Source organism: Cnephaeus nilssonii (assembly GCF_951640355.1).
Source record: "Cnephaeus nilssonii genome assembly, chromosome: 15".
In the NCBI taxonomy this organism is placed as follows: Eukaryota; Metazoa; Chordata; class Mammalia; order Chiroptera; family Vespertilionidae; genus Cnephaeus; species Cnephaeus nilssonii.
The window spans coordinates 1,014,083-1,032,036 of NC_137086.1; the positions used below are offsets into that span (position 1 = coordinate 1,014,083).

Here is a 17,954-nt window from a genome sequence, read left to right on the forward strand (position 1 = left end):
CGCCGGGGACTGCTCGGGTCCGGCGCTTGCGGCGGGAGCTACCAGCCGGAGAGAGGGTCCCGGGCTGCCGCCGCCGCCGCCGCCGCCTCTTCCGTCGCGGCCGCAGCCCCCGCGAGTGGGCGGCCGTTGCCGCCGCGGCCGCTGTGTGCAGCCTGGAAGGGGGGGCAGGGGGGCGGGGGGGAGTGGCGGCCGCGGGGCGCCCAGGACTTTGCAAGTTGCCCGGGAAGGTGGAGGGGCGAGAAGGGGAGGGGGACCTCCGCACGAGACCGAGACCGAGACCGAGACCGAGCGGCCCGGGCCGGCGCTCCCAGCCCCGCGGCGGATCATGGTGCAGCAGGCGGAGAGCTTGGAAGCGGAGAGCAACCTGCCCCGGGAGGCGCTGGACACGGAGGAGGGCGAATTCATGGCGTGCAGCCCGGTGGCCCTGGACGAGAGCGACCCGGACTGGTGCAAGACGGCGTCGGGCCACATCAAGCGGCCGATGAACGCGTTCATGGTGTGGTCCAAGATCGAGCGGCGGAAGATCATGGAGCAGTCCCCGGACATGCACAACGCCGAGATCTCCAAGCGCCTGGGCAAGCGCTGGAAGATGCTGAAGGACAGCGAGAAGATCCCGTTCATCCGCGAGGCCGAGCGGCTGCGCCTCAAGCACATGGCCGACTACCCCGACTACAAGTACCGGCCGCGGAAGAAGCCCAAGATGGACCCCGCGGCCAAGCCCAGCGCCGGCCAGAGCCCCGAGAAGGGCGCGGCGGGCGGCGCCAAGGCCGCCAAGGGCTCCGCCGGCAAGAAGTGCGGGAAGCCCAGGGCGCCCGCGGGCCCCGGCGCCAAGGCGGGCGCGGGCAGGGCGGCGGCGTGCGGGGACCCGGGCGCGGGCGACGACTCCGTGCTCGGCAGCCTGCGCGCGGGCGGCGCGGCCAAGACGGCCAAGTGCGTGTTCCTGGACGAGGAGGACGACGAGGACGAGGACGGCGACGAGCTGCCGCTGCGGATCAAGCAGGAGCCGGACGAGGACGAGGACGAGCCGCCGCCGCCGCCGCCGCTCCTGCAGCCCCCGGGCCAGCCCGCGCCGCCGCCGCCGCCGCCGCTGCTGAGACGCTACAACGTCGCCAAAGTGCCCGCCAGCCCCACGCTGAGCAGCGCGGCCGAGTCCCCCGAGGGCGCCAGCCTCTACGACGAGGTGCGGGCCGGCGCCGCGGGCCCGGGGGGCGGCCGCCTCTACTACAGCTTCAAGAACATCACCCGGCAGCACGCGCCGCCCGCGCCGCCCGCGCCCTCGCCCGCGTCCTCGCGCTCCGTCTCCACCTCCTCGTCCTCGTCCGGCGGCGGCGGCGGCGGCGGCGGCGACGACGCCGACGACCTCATGTTCGACCTGAGCTTGAATTTCTCCCCGGGCGCGCACGGCGCCGGCGAGCAGCTGGGCGGCGCGGCCGGGAACCTGTCCCTGTCCCTGGTGGACAAGGACCTGGATTCGTTCAGCGAGGGCAGCCTGGGCTCCCACTTCGAGTTCCCCGACTACTGCACGCCCGAGCTGAGCGAGATGATCGCGGGGGACTGGCTGGAGGCCAACTTCTCCGACCTGGTGTTCACGTACTGAGCGCGCTCCGCGGACGCCGAGCCGGGGTCCCCGGGGTCCCCGGGAGGAAGGCTCCGCGGGGGAGGATGGGGGCGCGGCGGGGGCGGCGGGCGGAGCGGAGAGAAGAGGATGCTCACGTGGACCTGAGGCCGTGACACAAAGGAGTGGGAGAGGATGGTGACATGCTGGTGGAGTTTCAGTGAAATGAGTAGTTTTTTTCAAGGTTTTTTTTTTTTTCCTGTCCCTTTTTTTTGTTCCCCTCCCCCCTCCCGGCCTTTGTCGTGTCTCAAGGTAGTGGCATCATCCCTCGTCTGGAGCTGTGCTTTTATTTTATTTTATTTTTTTTACCCGCCCCCCGAATGTGTTTTTGGAACGGCTATTTCATGTTCCTGAAATCCGTGATTGCAACAAAGGCGGCGGGGCGGGGCGGGGCGCGGAGGCCGCTGCGGAAGGCGCGGTCCGGGGCTGGCGCTGTTGGAAGTCCCGGCTCCGCCGCGGATCCGCGGGCAGCACCACGGCTCGCCAGGGGGTGGGTTGGAGAATTTTTTTTTTTTTCTTAAGAGATCTTAGAGAACTGGTGGTTTGTTTTTTCGTGTTTTTTTTTTTTTTTAAGAAAACAAACACACAAAATAAAACAAAAAAGGGACCATTGCAACTTTTTATTTTATTTTATTTTGGAGGGAGAAAGCTGATGTCTTCTATGCATCCGATTCTTAACGAAACTGCAGGGAGCTTGAAAACATGCAGACTGTACACACGCTCACGAAAACTGTGAACTGACCAGGATCAGAGCTTATTTTTCAGATCCAACTGTTTATGGTTTTACAAATGTGATTTCTACTTGCCAACGTTTTTTGTTTTGTTTTTTTGTAACTGTTCCCTTATACCTCCTTGACTGAATACCAGACAGCCTAGACCTCAGTACAAAAGGTATTGAAGCATTTTTGATACATAACAGACCTCAGTCTTTTTTAAAAATTAATATATTTTCAGGCGTATTTTTGTACAGTGAAAAGGGAGCATTCTTGCTGTGTTTTTCCAGTAAGACTTTCAGGCACTTCTTCCCTTTCGATTTCTTTTTTCTTTTTTCTTTTTTTTCCTCTGTTGTTTAGCATGCAAGTTTGTTGGTACGTTATGTCCTGGTTTTAAAAAAGGATTAAAATTTTAAAATAATCCTTGCATCTAAAGGCCTTGTGGTTTAAAGGAGAGAGAAAAAAAAAGCAAACTCTTTTTGTACAGCGATAGTAGAGATTTGTTCGATATTTGTAGGTAAAGATTTATTGAGAATGGTGATCTAGACCTCAGAGCTGTTACCCTAGTTGAAAGCCTGTATCTGTTCTGTACTATAGTAGGACTGTATGTATCTCAGACGCCGTGGCATGTGGTTTGGGGGCCCCAGATGGAAGGTTTAAAACTGGATTCTCGATTTTTAGCAAAAGAAAGAAGGCACGTAGTGGAAAAGGTTTCTCATTTTGTGCAATATGATCTAAATAAAGTACAGACCATCTGCCTATTTTGTAGCAAATGGTGGCAAAGCAGACTCAACGCACCGCTGACATATTGCCTGTTTTTGTTGTTTTTTTATGTGCTGGAAGTCTGTATCTTGACCATAATGATAATAAATCAGCTGGAACTGATAGGAAGTCACCTCGCCAGCGGTCTCTGTGGCAGTCAACCTGGAGGCCCCGCAGCCCCCGCGCCTTCGGGGACCAGGCTCCGGTGCGCGCGGGTGGGAGTGGCGCGGGGACCTGGGCCTTCGGGCTGCAGAGCGCTCGGCCGGCGGCGGGCCCACTGATTCCCTCTTCCTTCCAGGGCCGGTCACTGAAAAGGGGAGGAGGATTCTCTCCTAGGCCTTCCTCCCCGTCCCACCCCCTACTTCCTTTCTCACCTCCTCCTCCCGCCCTCGCCCCAGCCTCCGGCCGGGCGGGCGGGCGGGCTGCGCGAAGCGGGGGGAGGGACGACCCGGGGGCCGCGAGCAGCCCTGGTCTTGCGCGCGCCGCGCCGGGGGTGTGCTCTCTCCACGGGGCTGCGGGTCGCGGTGACAGGCTCCCACGGGCGGCGAGCGGGGGTGGGGGGGTCGGGGGGGGCCTGGGACCCGCCGCTCCCCGTTAGAGGTCGGGGCAGGCGTAATCCGTTGGGATTTTTGTTATTTTTTTTGGATGCTGCATCTCAGCTTGTGCGCAGTGGGTGATGCGGGTGGGGCGCGGCCAGGTCTGGACCTCGAGTGATGCCAGGGGCCGGGGACAGGCTGTCGGGTGTCTCCCGGCCCCGCTGGGCGGGAAAGCTCGTCCCGCGGTGGGCGGTGAGCGGTGGGCGGTGGAGGTGGCTGCGGGAGCCGACGGGAGGCCGGGGAAGGAGGAGGGCGCGGCCTGTGTGCCGTCTGGACCCGCGGCCCCGAGGGTGAGAAGCGGGATCGAGCAGGCGCGGGTGGCGGCTGGGTATCCAAGGGGCTGAGCCCTCCCCCGTCAGGGCTCTCCGCGCCCGGCCACCGCGTGCACCTCGGCGCACCCCGCCTCCGACCCCGGGGGCGCGCGGGGACATCCACGCAGGCGCCCTGAGGAAGGCCTGCGGGGTGTGGGGGGAATCCCCGGGCCGCGGGGCGGGAGGAGGGAAGCAGAGCCCGGGAGGAGGCCGCCGCGCGCCCGGTGCGCCCTGCGCGCTGGCTCGCGGGTCCCCGGAGAGCCCGGAGGCGGGCGGGCGGCCTCGGGAAGGAAGGTGTTTCCTTGGTTGTTCCCTTCCTTCCGCTGCCTCCTTGGGGCTCGGGCTCCTGTCGCCGGGGACCCTGTGCCTGGGCACCCCATCCCCCCCCCCACCCCCACCCCCTTCCGCCCCGCAAGTTCCCAGCGCGGCCTGAGCCCGCTCCGCGCCGCCCGCCCTTCCCGGGGTCGCGCCGGGAAGCCCAGGGGAGGTTTCCGTGGCTGGTGGCAGCTGGTGCGAATCGCGCGGCTCTTTTTTACCGACGGAGAGGATTTACCGAGGCCCGCCCTCCGCTCCCACTGAGGGCCCCCTCCGGCCCGCCCCCTCCCCACCCCCCCCAGGTCCCCGGCCTCTGGGCCCCTCTCCCTGCTTCACCCGCCCCGCCCCCTCGGGCTCCTGGCTGCCGATGGGCAGATGGGCCGTAGATTTCAGCGGGACGCGGGGGAGAGGTGAACACTTTATGTAAATGAGCATCACGTCATCATCTGGCCTCAGAAGGGAAACAGTTTTGACTTTTTTTTATTTTTTAAGCTATGTAGCCGAGTTTCTTGATAGTGAAATAAGGGGAAACAGGTGAGGGTCGGGGATGTAAGTGAGAGCCCTGTTAGGACTCAGGCCGGGCCGGAATGCGCTCTCTCCGGGGGCTGCAGGCCGGTTTATGTCAGAGACGCGGTAGAATATTCCAGGTGTTCTTGCCACTGGACCGTCTTCAATAAACGCCTCACGGCATTTCTCTCAGCCCCTTCAGGAATCTTCTTCTTAGCCAGGCATCGGCAGGAACTCTGGACATGGGGACGTGGGGACGTGGGGTGGGGTGGCGTGCGGCAGCCGCCCGGCCTAGGGAATGCCCTGCTGTTTGTAACGCACTCCCGGCCTCTGAGGATGCCGTGGCCTCCATTTCCATCCTGAGGAACCTGAACCCGCATTCTCTTCCTCCTTCTCTAAACCCCGGGGGGCCTCTCCCAGTCCTCACACTCCGATAGGCATCCCTCTTGTTAAGGAGACAAACCGCCGATGCTAACAACGGGCCGTGGGTGTAAACTGCTTTGCAGCTCTGACGTGTGTTAGGAAGGCCGACCGCCAGGGCCAGCCCGGTCTTGAGCGAGGAAAACGCCAGCCTTCTGGGCAGGGATGTTTCTTTTTTGATGTTAATCGAGGGGAAGGATTAAATATGCGTGCAGCAGCCGGAGGACTTGTGGGGTTCTGTTTGGTTGGTTTCTCCCTTTACAAAGTCAAGGACTTTTTCTCTCCTCGGGGAGCTGAGCCCAGGAGCGCCTGCTGGGGGTCCCGCACGAGGAATGTACAGGTGCTGGTCTCACGCCGGGGTTCGCGTGACGTGCCCCAGGAAGCTGAGAAAGGAGGCCGATGCGTGGCTCTGTGTTAGAGCCGTCCTTCGCTGTAACCACATTCTAGCAAGCTTAACTTTTTTATTCTCGGGTATGATTCAGGATGTGTATATTCTTACTTTTCCTTCTGACGGGCATACGTATCTTTGTGGACATTTTGGAGAGCGCTTTTTCTCGGACTCTCCCGTTTATAGACTCTTTCTACGCTTTTATGGTGCAGTTCCCTGCTTTTCGCGGATTTCCGAGACGGATATGTTTCTGCTTTTTTCTTACGGTGGGAGGACGGCAGAGACAGCTCACCGCGTGGTCGGGTCCGCCCGTCGGTGAGGCACTTTCCTTACCACAGTTTCAGGGAAGCTCTTTTCAGGATATTTCTCAGTTGCTCTAAGGGCCACGTTTTGTAAAACGTCCATCCGGAATGTCTGTTGCCGGCGCCCTCTGTGCAGAAGCCGAGGCCCAGCCTTACGCATCCCCACGCAGGACTGTCCCCGTTCCCCGCGCAACCGCCGCCACGGCCCGCGTCGCCCACGGGCTTCTCAGAGGTCTGGCTTCTGGCGGCGACGGGTTCTTTCTCGCCGTCGTCCTCGCCATCGGCCGGCCGGCCGGTTCTCACGTCCCCTTCGTGTCTGGTGACCTGGCACATTCTCTCGTCCACAGCAGCTCACCGTTCCCTTGCCTCCGTCCATGGAGCCCAGGTTCCCGATCACAGTCGTGGAAACGGCATCATTAAACTCCGTTCTCCTCTTCCATGGTTCTGCTTTTTTCTGGATTCCTAACATCGCTTCATTCTCCCCTTCCCCCCCACCCACCCCCCGAGTAATTTTTTTTAAACACTACCTATATCAATTAGCTGCCTAATGCGTTGTCTCTATTCCATGTGGATGCAGTGAGTTTATAAGAGAATTTCACAAACAAGTAGTTTTTTAGTGAGCTTAAACAGAATTTTAAAGGAGACCTATTTTTATACTCAAAAGAAGCACAAACGTGCAGAAACTATAAAAATGGCTTACAAAGGGAATCACACGTTCATAACGTTCCGTGTATGAAAGTAATAATTTATTGGGTAGAGATACTCCTCAAAGACTCAATACCTCTGCCAGCCAGCGCACAGCTAGGACTGTTTTCAACGGCCCGGGGACCGCCCGTGGCCCGGGGCTGCGCCAGGTCCCTTCTTCTGGGAGACGATCCCTAAAAGCAATACGAGGAGCTGGGCTGTGGGTTCACGTCGGGACAGCCGGGCGCCCCGGGCGGCTCCCCTCTTCCGTTTGATCAAACTTCTTTCCTGCAGGCGCGTAGACGCGGCTTCTCTGCTGTGAAAACGACAAAAGAAAGCAATATAACAAAACGTTGGGAAATGTGTGGAAAAAACCACCTCCGGGGTCCTGGATGTTTCTGTTCTGTTATTAGAGCTACTGAATGCTCTCTCCACGAAAACAGCACCCGGGCACCGTCCTGTGCCGCCAAAGAATTTTGATCAAATAGAGCCTGACCGGGGGCCCCTGCCCCGTGGTCTCCAGCTCCTGCTTCTGCTCCGCGGGCGCCCGCCTGCCCCCCGAGCTCCGCGGGGGGCGCGCTCCCCGTCCCCACCTGTCTCCCGTGTGGTCGCCTCGGACTCTGTACATATGTTGTGGGTTTGGGAGTCATGCGTTTTTCCATGACACCGTTTTTCGAATGGACTGTTTTAAGGGGGGAGGCCCACTCTTCCGGTGGGGGGGACCCCTCGTGGTCACGGCGTCCCCCAGGGCTGCGTGAGGGCCGCCGGGGCAGGGCCCGCGGGTGTCGGCGCGTCCGTTTCCGGGGCCGCGTGAAACTCGCTTTCACAGCCACCCCGGGTTTGGGAGGAGAGAGGCTGGAACGCTGTTTCGGTTAGAAGTCTGAGTGGTTTTGGGGGGCGGGGGGGGGGAACCTATGTAGGGTTTGCATGCCAGCGCGCGCCCCAGGCTGCAAGATGGGGTGCGCCCGGGCCGCGTGCTGGACGGAGTGGGATGTCGCTAGGAAATGCATGGCCAAGTTTCGTGTCTCGTGGGCTGTCTAGCATGCAGAGGTAGTGTGTGGACACAGTGTATGACATTGCTGTATCAAAGTTGTAAAGTTAAGCATTATTTATTGAAAACGATGTATTTTTTTGTACAAACCCGATCACATAGAGAATATCAGTGCTTGTGCCCGGCGTCGGGGGGCCAGCCCCTCGGCCAGCTCGGTCTGCAGTGTTATTGCTCAGGGTCGAACCCTCTACCCCCACGTCTCCTGCAAGCGTTTCCCGCCGAGGGAGGAGTACCTTCGTCCGAAAGACTGAACCGGAGCGTGCGACCGATCACTGTTCTCCAGGTTCGCATTTGATAACTACTGTTCAGCTCCTGACAGGGTGTCCCCACGCGGACACGGACAGGCTCGAAAGGGACCGGGTGTCAGACGGGAGCGGGCGGGTCCCACAGGAAGGCGCCGGGCGGGCGGGGAGGGCTGGGGCGGTCGCCGTGGGCAGGGACGTGGCGTCTTGAGGTTTGTAACCGGCCAGTGGAGTGCGTGGAGCCTGGACTAAGGTGGAAGGGTAGGTTGACGTTTGTCAGCAGGAAATGAAGGAAACCTGTCGGGGCCGACGCTGCTGTGGAATTCAATGCCAGCAAACTCCATTTCTCTGTGTCTTCTGTCTTCTGTTTTGTTCTGTTCTTTTCGATGAACGATTTACAGTGTAAATGTATTTTGACATAGAAATCATTCTGTATTGAGATTCTTGCTATGAAATGATTTTATGGAAGCCTGTAAGTGGTCCTTGGAATTACCAGATTTTTTAAAACGTGTTTACATGGTGCGTGTGTGTTGTACATTAAATTTGGTTTTGTAGAAACGCCTGTGTCGTATTGTAACCGGTTTCCGAGCACGTCACCGCTCAGGTCCCCGGTCACGTCCGTGTTCACCGTGCCCCGGGGAACAGACTCCGGGGGCTGGAGACGCGGGCTGGGCTGAGCGGCGTCGGGGCTGAAGGCTCCGGAGGGCCGCTGCTGCCCGTGAAGCCTGAGGTCGGCCGGCTGGCGGGACCCCCTCCGGCCGGGGAGGTTGGTCTTGGCGGTTCCTTAAGGTCTTCACCTGATCGGGCCAGGCCCACCCTCGCTATGGAGGGCAGTCTGCTTTACTCCCAGTAATCCGCCCATCCCACCGTCAGGTCCATTCAGAAACACGCTCCCCGAGATGTCCAGGATGGTGTTCGACAAAACATCAGATCACGTGGCCCAGCCACGGGGACACGGACAGTGCCCCATCGCAGGAGGAAAAAGCAGGGTCTGCTGGAATAGACACCAATGGGAGAGGGCCCTGACCCTAAAACCGGGCGTCCGCCTCCCTCCGGGAGTCGGTGCTGTGGACGCATTTCCCTTCTGTTTAGACGTGCCACGACCTGAGGAGCCTCTGATGGTGGCCGTGGGAAAGGCCAGGCTGTGGAACGTGAATTCGGGGCCTCCGTGACCCGGTCCCAAGCCGTTCCCCAAACTCCGTTTGCTTTTCCTCGCCTCTCCGGGCGGTGCTCGGTGTGACACGGCCTGGGGTCCGGGTGTTTTGCCCCTGGCCCGTGTGGCTCCCTGCCTCTCGGGGTCCCCTTCCTTCCCTTCATTTCTTCCCTTCATTTCTTCGGGGCCCCGAGCAGGAGGGAAGCTGCCGTGGGAAGGAGCCCGGTCGGGGAACAAAGTGCTAATCATGGGGCGAGGCACCATTCCAGGGGCTCTGCTCTCGCGCCCAGCCTCCCGGCCATCGGAGAGCCGGGTCCTTCCTGTCCCCATTTCCCAGACTCAATACCTCGCCCAAGTCCCCTCCCCCAGTCCACGCCGTGCTGGGGCTGGACGGCGCAGTCCCGCTCCCGTGGACGTGGTCTGTGGCACTGTCCTCGCTTCTCCGTGAACTCGGACCAGAAGCCGCCCGTGGACTCTGCCGAATGGAGCGGCCGACTCTCCGAGGCTCTGATCCCACCTTTCCCCGGAAGCACTCCGTGGTGGGCACGCCAAGCTCATGTTCTCCGCAACATCCCCCTCACCCCCACACAGCATTGGGGCGGGGAAGTGGCTCCCATGGGAGTTCTCCTAGAACACCATCCCCCCCCCCACGTCCACGGGGAGAGAGGCAGAGGGTGTGGCTTGGGCCAAGGAGCAGGGCTCGCTCACCCTCTGGAGGGCGACGCGGGAGGTCCCGGAGCCGGGGCGGCTGCATCGGGGCGGCCATCGGAGGGAGAGCCGGACGGAGGCCGGAGCTGCGGAGAGGAGCCGCAGAGCAGAGACACCAGTGCGTGTTGGCGCCCTCGGCGTGGGGGACAGGAAGGCGGCGGCGCCTCACCGCAGGGGCGGCCGGCGAGCCCTCGGCCGGGCTCTGGCCCGGACCGTGTGGTGGGGTTTGCGTCTCCGTGTCGAGGTTCCCAGCAGACCCTCTGCGGCGGCTCTTCCTCCTCTGAGCGCGGCTGTTGACACGTCGCTCATCCCACGTCATCCCGTGTCCGTGCTGCTGCCGCCCCGACCTCTCCCATCCACGTGCACTTCGTCCTTCGTCCGGGGGTGAACCGCGGCGTCTGGCTTCTCCTGGTTACGTGTGGGAGAGTGCGGTGGGGGCCGCACCCCGGAGTCACACTCCTCACCCAGACGGACCCGCCGGCAGCAGAGGACGGGTGGTGGGCTGTGACATGTGCCTGGCGTGCGGCCATCCCAGGCGTCCGGGGGCCCGGCTCACCGCGGACGGCAGGAAGCCCCGGGCAGACCAGAGAAAACTGGTCTCCACGGCCTGAGCAAGGCCCGTCCGCACCAGAACTCGGAGGCCCCGGAAAAGAAGCAGGCGCCGGACCGTGGCTGTGCGCCCCCACGCCCCCCCCACTTGGTGAGCCAGGACGCCCTCCCCTCCCGCCCGGGGCGTCGGAGCGCCCCGTTCTCGGTTCTCAGGCCTCAGACTCAGAAGGAATGAGCCACCAGCCTCCCTGCTTCTCCAGGTGGCACGTCCTGGCGTTCTCAACCCTGTGACTGCAGGAGCCAATCCCCACAGTACATCGCTGTCTATAGCTATCAATCTGTCTATCAATCTATCTATATATCTATCTATCAGGAGCCAATCCCCACAGTACATCGCTGTCTATAGCTATCTGTCAATCTATCTATCTATCCAATCTATCTATATCTATCTATCTATCTATCTATCTATCTATCTATCTATCTATCTATCCATCCATCCATCTATCCATTCATCCATCCATCCATCTATCCATCCATTCATCTATCCATCCATCCATCCATCTATGCATCCATGTATCCATCCATCCATCCATCTATGCATCCATGTATCCATCCATCCATCTCTCCATCCATCCATCCATCCATCCATCCATCCATCCATCCATCTATCCATCCACCCATCCATCCATCCATCTATGCATCCATGTATCCATCCATCCACCTCTCCATCCATCTATCTATCCATCCACCCATCCACCCATCTATCCATCTATATACCTGGTTGGTGCCATTTCTCTGGAGAGCCCTGGCTAGTACCCCATTCCTGTTTCCAAACCTTAAATGACTTAACTCCTGGTTCCAACTAATTCCATTCTTGAAAACTCCAAACTATGTAAAACACATTGCTTGAAAGACAGAAAATCATATTAATTACCAAGAAAAATATTTGGGTTTCTTTTTTTGTTTTCTTTTTCTGGTCATTGAAACTTGATTACAGCTCTATTTTGATAATGGATGATGGTTCTGCTAGCTTTGGGGTTTTTCTTTTTTCTTTTTGTTGTTGTTGGTTATTTCTGTTTGTAAAGGACTAATAATCTTCAGGACGACAGATACCATGTAATGACTCATTATATTTAATGCATTTTTGTAGTTAATATTTTAAAAACAAAACATGCAAAAATCATTCATTTCCCAGATGGAAAAACATTAACAGGTTAACATAGCCATAAATTGACTCTGATGGAGATAGAAAGTCAGTGTTGAATACATAATGGAGATAAATACAAAGAAAGAATATAGGGCGATTTACAACAGAAAAATAACAACAGTCACAGTTGCCCACATAATTCTATTGGACGTTCTCTAATTATTCCACAAAAAGCCGTAAGAAACAGCAGACAGTGAGCACTGAGCAGTGGCCTGCCATTGAATGTGACTCCTGCTACTTTTGAAATAGTTGGTTTTTCCATTAGCAACGTTCAAAAAATGCTAATAAAATATTTACTAGCTATTACTTTTCCTGACCTATTAGTGGAGTCCGCTAATGGGCTCGGAGCTCCCTAAATGGAAAGCCTCTATGTGTTCTCCACTACGCCTGTCGCCCTGGGGGGTGGGGCGGGGGGAGCTTCTGAGCCGTAAGCTCATGTGGTCTCAGACCACGTGGCACTGGACCCTGTGCACCCTCCGTCCTGTGGCGACACCCCAGGGCTCTCCGGTGCAACAGAGGAAACCCAGACCCTCGTTAAGAAGTAGAACACAGACACACTGAAGCATAGAATCTTCCGGAAAGCTGCAGGTCCTCCTTTGGAGACAGAGAGAGACAGGGAGCTTGAAATCACCCCTGATGGCCTCAGAGCGAGACCTTGTTGGGAAATAGAGTCTTGGCAGAGTGGTTAATGAAGACGAGGTCCCGCTGGGGTAGGGTGGACCTGGTCCCATATGACCGGTTCCTTATAAAAAGGGGGTATGTGGACACAGACACGCCACAGGGAGAACGGCATTGAAGATGGGGACAGAGGTTGGGGGGACGGGTCTATAAGCCAAGGAGCCCCGAAGATTGCCGGCAAACCACTCAACACCAGGGAGGTACGTCTGTGTGTCAGCCTCCCTCACGCCCTCAGAAGGAACCACGCCTGCTGACACCTGAGCTTGGACTTCCGGCCGCAACGAATTCACCTCTGCTGTGGTTCTGTGTTCTCGGGGCCCAAGCAAGCTAACACCACGTGTTGAGTAGTTTCCATGTCCTTGGCATCAATCAATCAATCAATCAATCATCAATCATTAATTCTTCCTTGAATCCCCCGTGCACCACATCACCCGGGGCCTGTATCCCACCCCCACTCCTGGGCTCAGGCCTCACCTGCAGCATCCCTGGTTACCATGGCAGACATCCCAGGCAAGCCATTGGCTGAAGCCAGTCACATGGCCCCCACAGCCGCAGGGGTCCAGGCGGTGGGACTCCGCGGGAAGGTTCGGGGCTGCGGAGGTTTCCTGAAAGGCGTCGTGATTAATACGCCACCGAGGTCCTTCCTGTCTCACGCGGAGAAGAGGCGTGGTAAACCCGAGGACGTGATACTAACGCACAGTTACACGGGCCACTTCCATCCAACAGCAGCATCTTCCTTGTTTCCTACAATCAAACAGCTTCTCTACGAGCCTCTGTTTTGCTGAGCGGCAGAAGCTTCCTCTTAGACAAGCAGGGTCACGTTAGCCAAACAGATGTCTATTTCGTTCAGGGTTTTGTTTAAAAAATCAAGGAAGGGCAGGCGTCTCGAGAAAGGAGGGCGACGTCCTCCGGACCCACCGGAGCCGGGTCAGGCCTCGCTGGGCGCACGGTGGGCGGCCCTGAGGCTGGCTGGGGGCTCCCCGGGTGCAGGGGCCCTCGTGGGTCCGCCTTCCAGGCCATCCCTGCCGTGGGCCGCGCCGAAGGGGAAGGCGGCTGCCTTCTGCCACGGATAAGCCGGGGGACTGCGGGCGCTGGGGCTCCCCCCTCCCCTGCACCGTCCCATGGCCCGTGGCCCGTGGCCCTCCCCTGGTGCTGGGCCCAGGGTGGTGTGGAGCAGGGCCCCCCGGGCGGCGGTCCGCGTGGCCTCCGCACAGAGCCCTGCAGAGGCAGGCGTGACCGCACAGCGGGGAGCCGCGTGCGTCTTTGTCACGCTCCTCTCATTTTTATTTTTTTATTATTTTAAAGTTTTTGTTAATCCTCACCCGAGGATATCTTTCCGTTGCTTTTTTAGAGAGAGTGAAGGGAGGGGGAGAGACACACATGGATTAGTTGCCTTCTGCCTATGCCCCTACCAGGGCCGGGGAGGAGCCTGCAAGGGAGGTCCGTGCCCTCGACCAGAATCAAGCCCGGGACCCTTCGGTCCACGGGCCGCCGCGCTGCCCACGGGACCCACCCGGCCAGGTCCGGAACATGCCTTCATGACAACTCTGCTCCGGAGACACTGAGTGCGTGTCTACCTGGGACGGAGGGAGAGCGATGTGGGCGCCGTGGGCCGCTGCATCGATGGACGCGGACCAGTCATTGCATCGACGGATGGAGTCAGGATGCACACGCAGACACGCCCAAGCACGTGTGTACCCCACAGCGTTCTCCAGGGTGACAGTGGCTGCCTCCTGGGCTTTTTGCGAACCTAACACCAAATCTCTACTCGGCCCTTTTCCTGTCGGCTGAGGTGAGCCCTCCGATGAGACTGTCCTGAGGTTTCTGTGAGAGCGCATCCGCCTGTGGCCGCAGGCCAGCCGTGCCTGAGCTTCCTGCCGCTCAGCGTCCCCTGGAGGGTGGGAAGGGGGTGTCTGTGTCTGAGGGGAAAGTGAGCCAAGGACCAAGAGGCTGCGGACCGGCCTGCGGAGTCCAGCTGGGGATGCCGAGCTGGTCCCTGCAGGGGCTCTCGGGCCGGAGCCTCATTGCTCCGTGGGCTCTCAGTCAACAATGCATCAGCTCACGGGAGAGCAGCGCCTCAAAGCCACTGAGGAGCCCTTCGCTGGGGGGACGTGTGACTGGCGTGAGCGTGGGCGGTAGAGGCTGCAAGGCCTCCCGTGGCCTCCTGCCCTGACCATGAATCGAACCCGAAACCTTGTGTCCTTGTGCGCACGGAATGCTCAAGCCACTGAGCCACGTGGCCAGGGCCAATCCTTTCTTTAAATACATACATATATATGTAATTGATTTCAGAGAGGCAGGGAGAGGGAGAGAGAGCCAGAGTCATTGATTGGCTGCCTCCTGCACCCCCACACTGGGGATCGAGCCCGCAACTGGGAATCAAACCCTGACCTCCGCCGAAACCGGTGTGGCTCAGTGGTTAGAGGGTCGGCCTGCGGACTGAAGGGTCCCAGGTTCGATTCCGGTCAAGGGCATGTACCTTGGTTGCGGGCACATCCCCAGTGAGGGGGGGGGGGTGTGCAGGAGGCAGCTGATTGATGTTTCTCGCTCATCGATGTTTCTAGCTCTCTATCCCTCTCCCTTCCTCTCTGTAAAAAATCAATAAAAAAACCAACAAAACAAAAAACCCCCGTGACCTCCTGGTTCATAGGTCAACGCTCAACCGCTGAGCCACGCCGGGCTATCCTTTCATTTTCCATCGCGTTTCCTCCATGGGCCCCAGAGAAGTTCCACGTGGGCAACGTGACAATGAGCTGGGAAAGGAAGCAGAGAGCTGGGGTGGGGGCGGACCTCCCAGCGGCAGAGCTCCGGCCCGCAGGGCGCCCCGCGGGGAGCCAGGGGAAATGGGGACGACGTCTCAGCACAGAGACGGTGGGCGTCGGCCCTTCACTAACCAAGCCCTGTCCCCGCTTCTCTCTCGGCGGCTGGGGGCGGGGGGGGGGGGGGCTCTGAGAGCAGCAGGGACCCCGCGGGAGGAGGGATAGGGGGCTCCCCAGGGCCTGTGCCTGGCGCGGGCCGAGCTGCCGCCGGGCGCCTGGGGCGCCGGCATCCTGCACTTGCGAACGTGGCGGCATTTGAATGGGCCCCCAGGCCCCCTGGCCCGCGCCCTGCCGACTTTGTCCGGTTCCCGGTTCCGGGGGCGCGGGCCGCCTGCATAAGAAAGCCGGGCAGGAGGCTGGGCACGGCCGACTTCCGCTGCCCCCGGCGCGGGCGCATTAGCATATTCCTGCACCTTTGGCTTTGAAAGAAACAAAAGCGCTGGAAGTGGCCTTTTCTGTATTTTTGTTTTGGCGAGGAAGCCGCCCGGAGCAGCCACGCTGACGGCGACCCCGAGCCCGCGGCCCTCGCTCGGGGTTCCACGCTCACGGCCACGCTCACGGCCACGCTCACGGCCACGGCCACAGTGGGAGGAGGACATCGCGGTCTTGAGATTGAGTGGAAAGGTGTCCGCGAGTTTAAATCCGATGAACCGTGCGTCCTCCTCAGCTCCGCTCCACTGCAGATGGAGGCGCACGTGGAGCGCGAACACGCTTAAGGCGTGGCGATGGCGTGTGTCCTCCACCCTGAGCTACCGTGGCGGACGATCGTCCCTCCCGACAGGACCTAACAGGGTTAGATCACGCGTGCCTTTTGTCATTTAAAAATATATTTTTTTATTGATTTCAGAGAGGAAGGGAGAGAAACATCAGTGATGAGAGGGAATCATCAATCGGCTGCCTCCCGCACGCCCCGCACTGGGGATGGAGCCCCCAACCCGGGCGCGTGTCCTGACCGGAATCGAACCCACAGGCCGATGCTCTATCTACTGAGCCAATCTTTCCACTCGGGGCTGGACCCCCAGATGGCTCGGTGCGGGCTGCAGAGGCCAGGCGGGCTCCGGGGGAAGCCCTGGAGGGTTCCACGTCTCCGTGGGCGCCAGGGCCCCGCCAGCACCCACGCAGGAGCATAGGGACTCCGCAGCAGCTGTGGGCAGCGGGGTGGGCAGCAGGGTGGCGGGCAGCGTGGCGGTGGGCAGCGGGGTGGGCAGCGTGGCAATCGGCAGCGTGGCAATCGGCAGCGTGGCGGTGGGCAGCGGGGTGGGCAGCGTGGCAATCGGCAGCGTGGCAATCGGCAGCGTGGCGGTGGGCAGCGGGGTGGTGGGCAGTGGGCAGCGGGGTGAGCAGCGGGGTGGCGGGCAGCGGGGGTGGCGGGCAGTGGGCAGGGTGGTGGGCAGCGGGCGTGGATGTCGGCCCGTGGACGCCATCACCCACGTGCGTGGCACCGTCAGTCCTCCGTCCCCTGCACCTCCTTAGTCCCCCAAACACCGGTTTGAACTCGGGGTGGAGAGACAGGGCTGAGGGTGAGCGGCAGCCACACTCCTTACGGCGGCTGTGAAGCCGAGCCAGCCTGTCTCCCCGGCTCGGCACACACCTGTGAGCGGTTCCGGGGGGACTCCTGTCGGCACACACCTGTGAGCAGTTTCGGGGGGCTCCCGTGGGCACACACCTGTGAGCGGTTCGGGGGGCTCCCGTCGAGAGTGGCATCCTGCTGGGAGGGGTCGTGGGGCGAGCGGCTCATCCCGGGAAGGGCTCGGCCTGGGCTGCCTCCGAGTGTGGCGTCCGCTCCCACAGGACGGGGCGAGGTGGGTCCAAGGCGGGGCGTCCGCTCCCACAGGACGGGGCGAGGGGGGTCCGCGGCGGGGCGTCCGCTCCCACAGGTCGCGGCGAGGTGGGGTCCGCGGCGGGGCGTCCGGGGCGCGGGGACTTGGTGCTAACGTGCCCCGCGGTCCCCGGTGGAGACCTGGCTGTGGACGACGGAGGGGAGCCCGGCCCACGCGAGGGCTCGTTTCGCGATGAAGAAAAACGAACAACCAGGAACATCCTCAGCCCCGTGGGCACGGCCTCCCCACCCCACCCGACGGCACCTGCCAGTGACAAAGGCTGTTGGAGGTGGAGACCACGTCCACCGGGGACACCCCTCGGGGCTCCTGTCTCCTGCGTGCTGGGTCACGGAATCTTCTGGAAGACCTTCCCGCCCAGTGGTTCCGGACCGAGCTGTCCCGTGTGCGTCCTCTTGGGAAGAGTCCGCGGGGGGGGGGGGGGGGGGGGGCAGGCCGCCGTGAGGGGAGGCCCTGGAGGGGGCGGCGGCCCCTTAGCTGGGTGACCTGGCGAAGGCGTTTGAGCAGGATTGTCGGAACCCGGGCCGGAGCCACGAGACCTGGCCTCCCGCGGTGGGTCTGCCGGGCCCGTCGGGCTGTGGACCTGGGAGAGCGGGAGGTCCTCTACCTTCATGGTGTGTGTGTGTGTGGCGGGGGGTGGGGGGTGGGGGCGTGACGGAACCCTGCCCACCGAGCAGGCTCTCCGGGGTCCGGGACACCGTGTACTTGAAGGTCAGCCAGCCCCGAGCCCGGAGACACCCTGCCCACGACAGGGGCTCAGCCCGGGGGCTCCGTGCCACGCGGTCCGTGCCTTCGCCAAACAGCCTGTGTTGGGGGCACCGTGGTCAGCCATCGGGCAGGCTCGCACCAGGCACACTGTGGCCGCCCGCCCCGGGGTGCGATGTGGTCCTGTTAGAACAGCAGCTCTTGATCGCAACTGGCATCTACACGCGACCGGAGGGCGGAAGGCAAGGACCTCGAGTTCCTCCCGCTCTGTCTCCGTGTGGGTACCGTGTGGGCACCGTGTGGGCACCGTGTGGGTACCAGGCTTCCTGCCTGCTCTAAGCCCACGGAACAGCGAGATGGGCCGTTTTGTTTAGAACCTGCAGACGTTGCC

General features: G+C 60.7%; 1 protein-coding gene across 1 annotated transcript; it reads left to right on the forward strand.

The window, feature by feature from the left end:
- The first annotated feature begins 203 nt into the window (after positions 1–203).
- SOX11 (SRY-box transcription factor 11) lies at positions 204–1,715 on the forward strand. The gene has a single exon (XM_079792224.1). It carries the CDS (start codon positions 326–328, stop codon positions 1,595–1,597), a length of 1,272 nt encoding a protein of 423 aa, XP_079648350.1. The 5' UTR covers positions 204–325; the 3' UTR covers positions 1,598–1,715.
- The last annotated feature ends 16,239 nt before the right edge of the window (positions 1,716–17,954 follow it).

Bases quoted from the DNA above. Each gene is read 5' to 3' on its own strand.
- SOX11 (XM_079792224.1), top strand. From the start codon at position 326: ATGGTGCAGCAGGCGGAGAGCTTGGAAGCGGAGAGCAACCTGCCCCGG.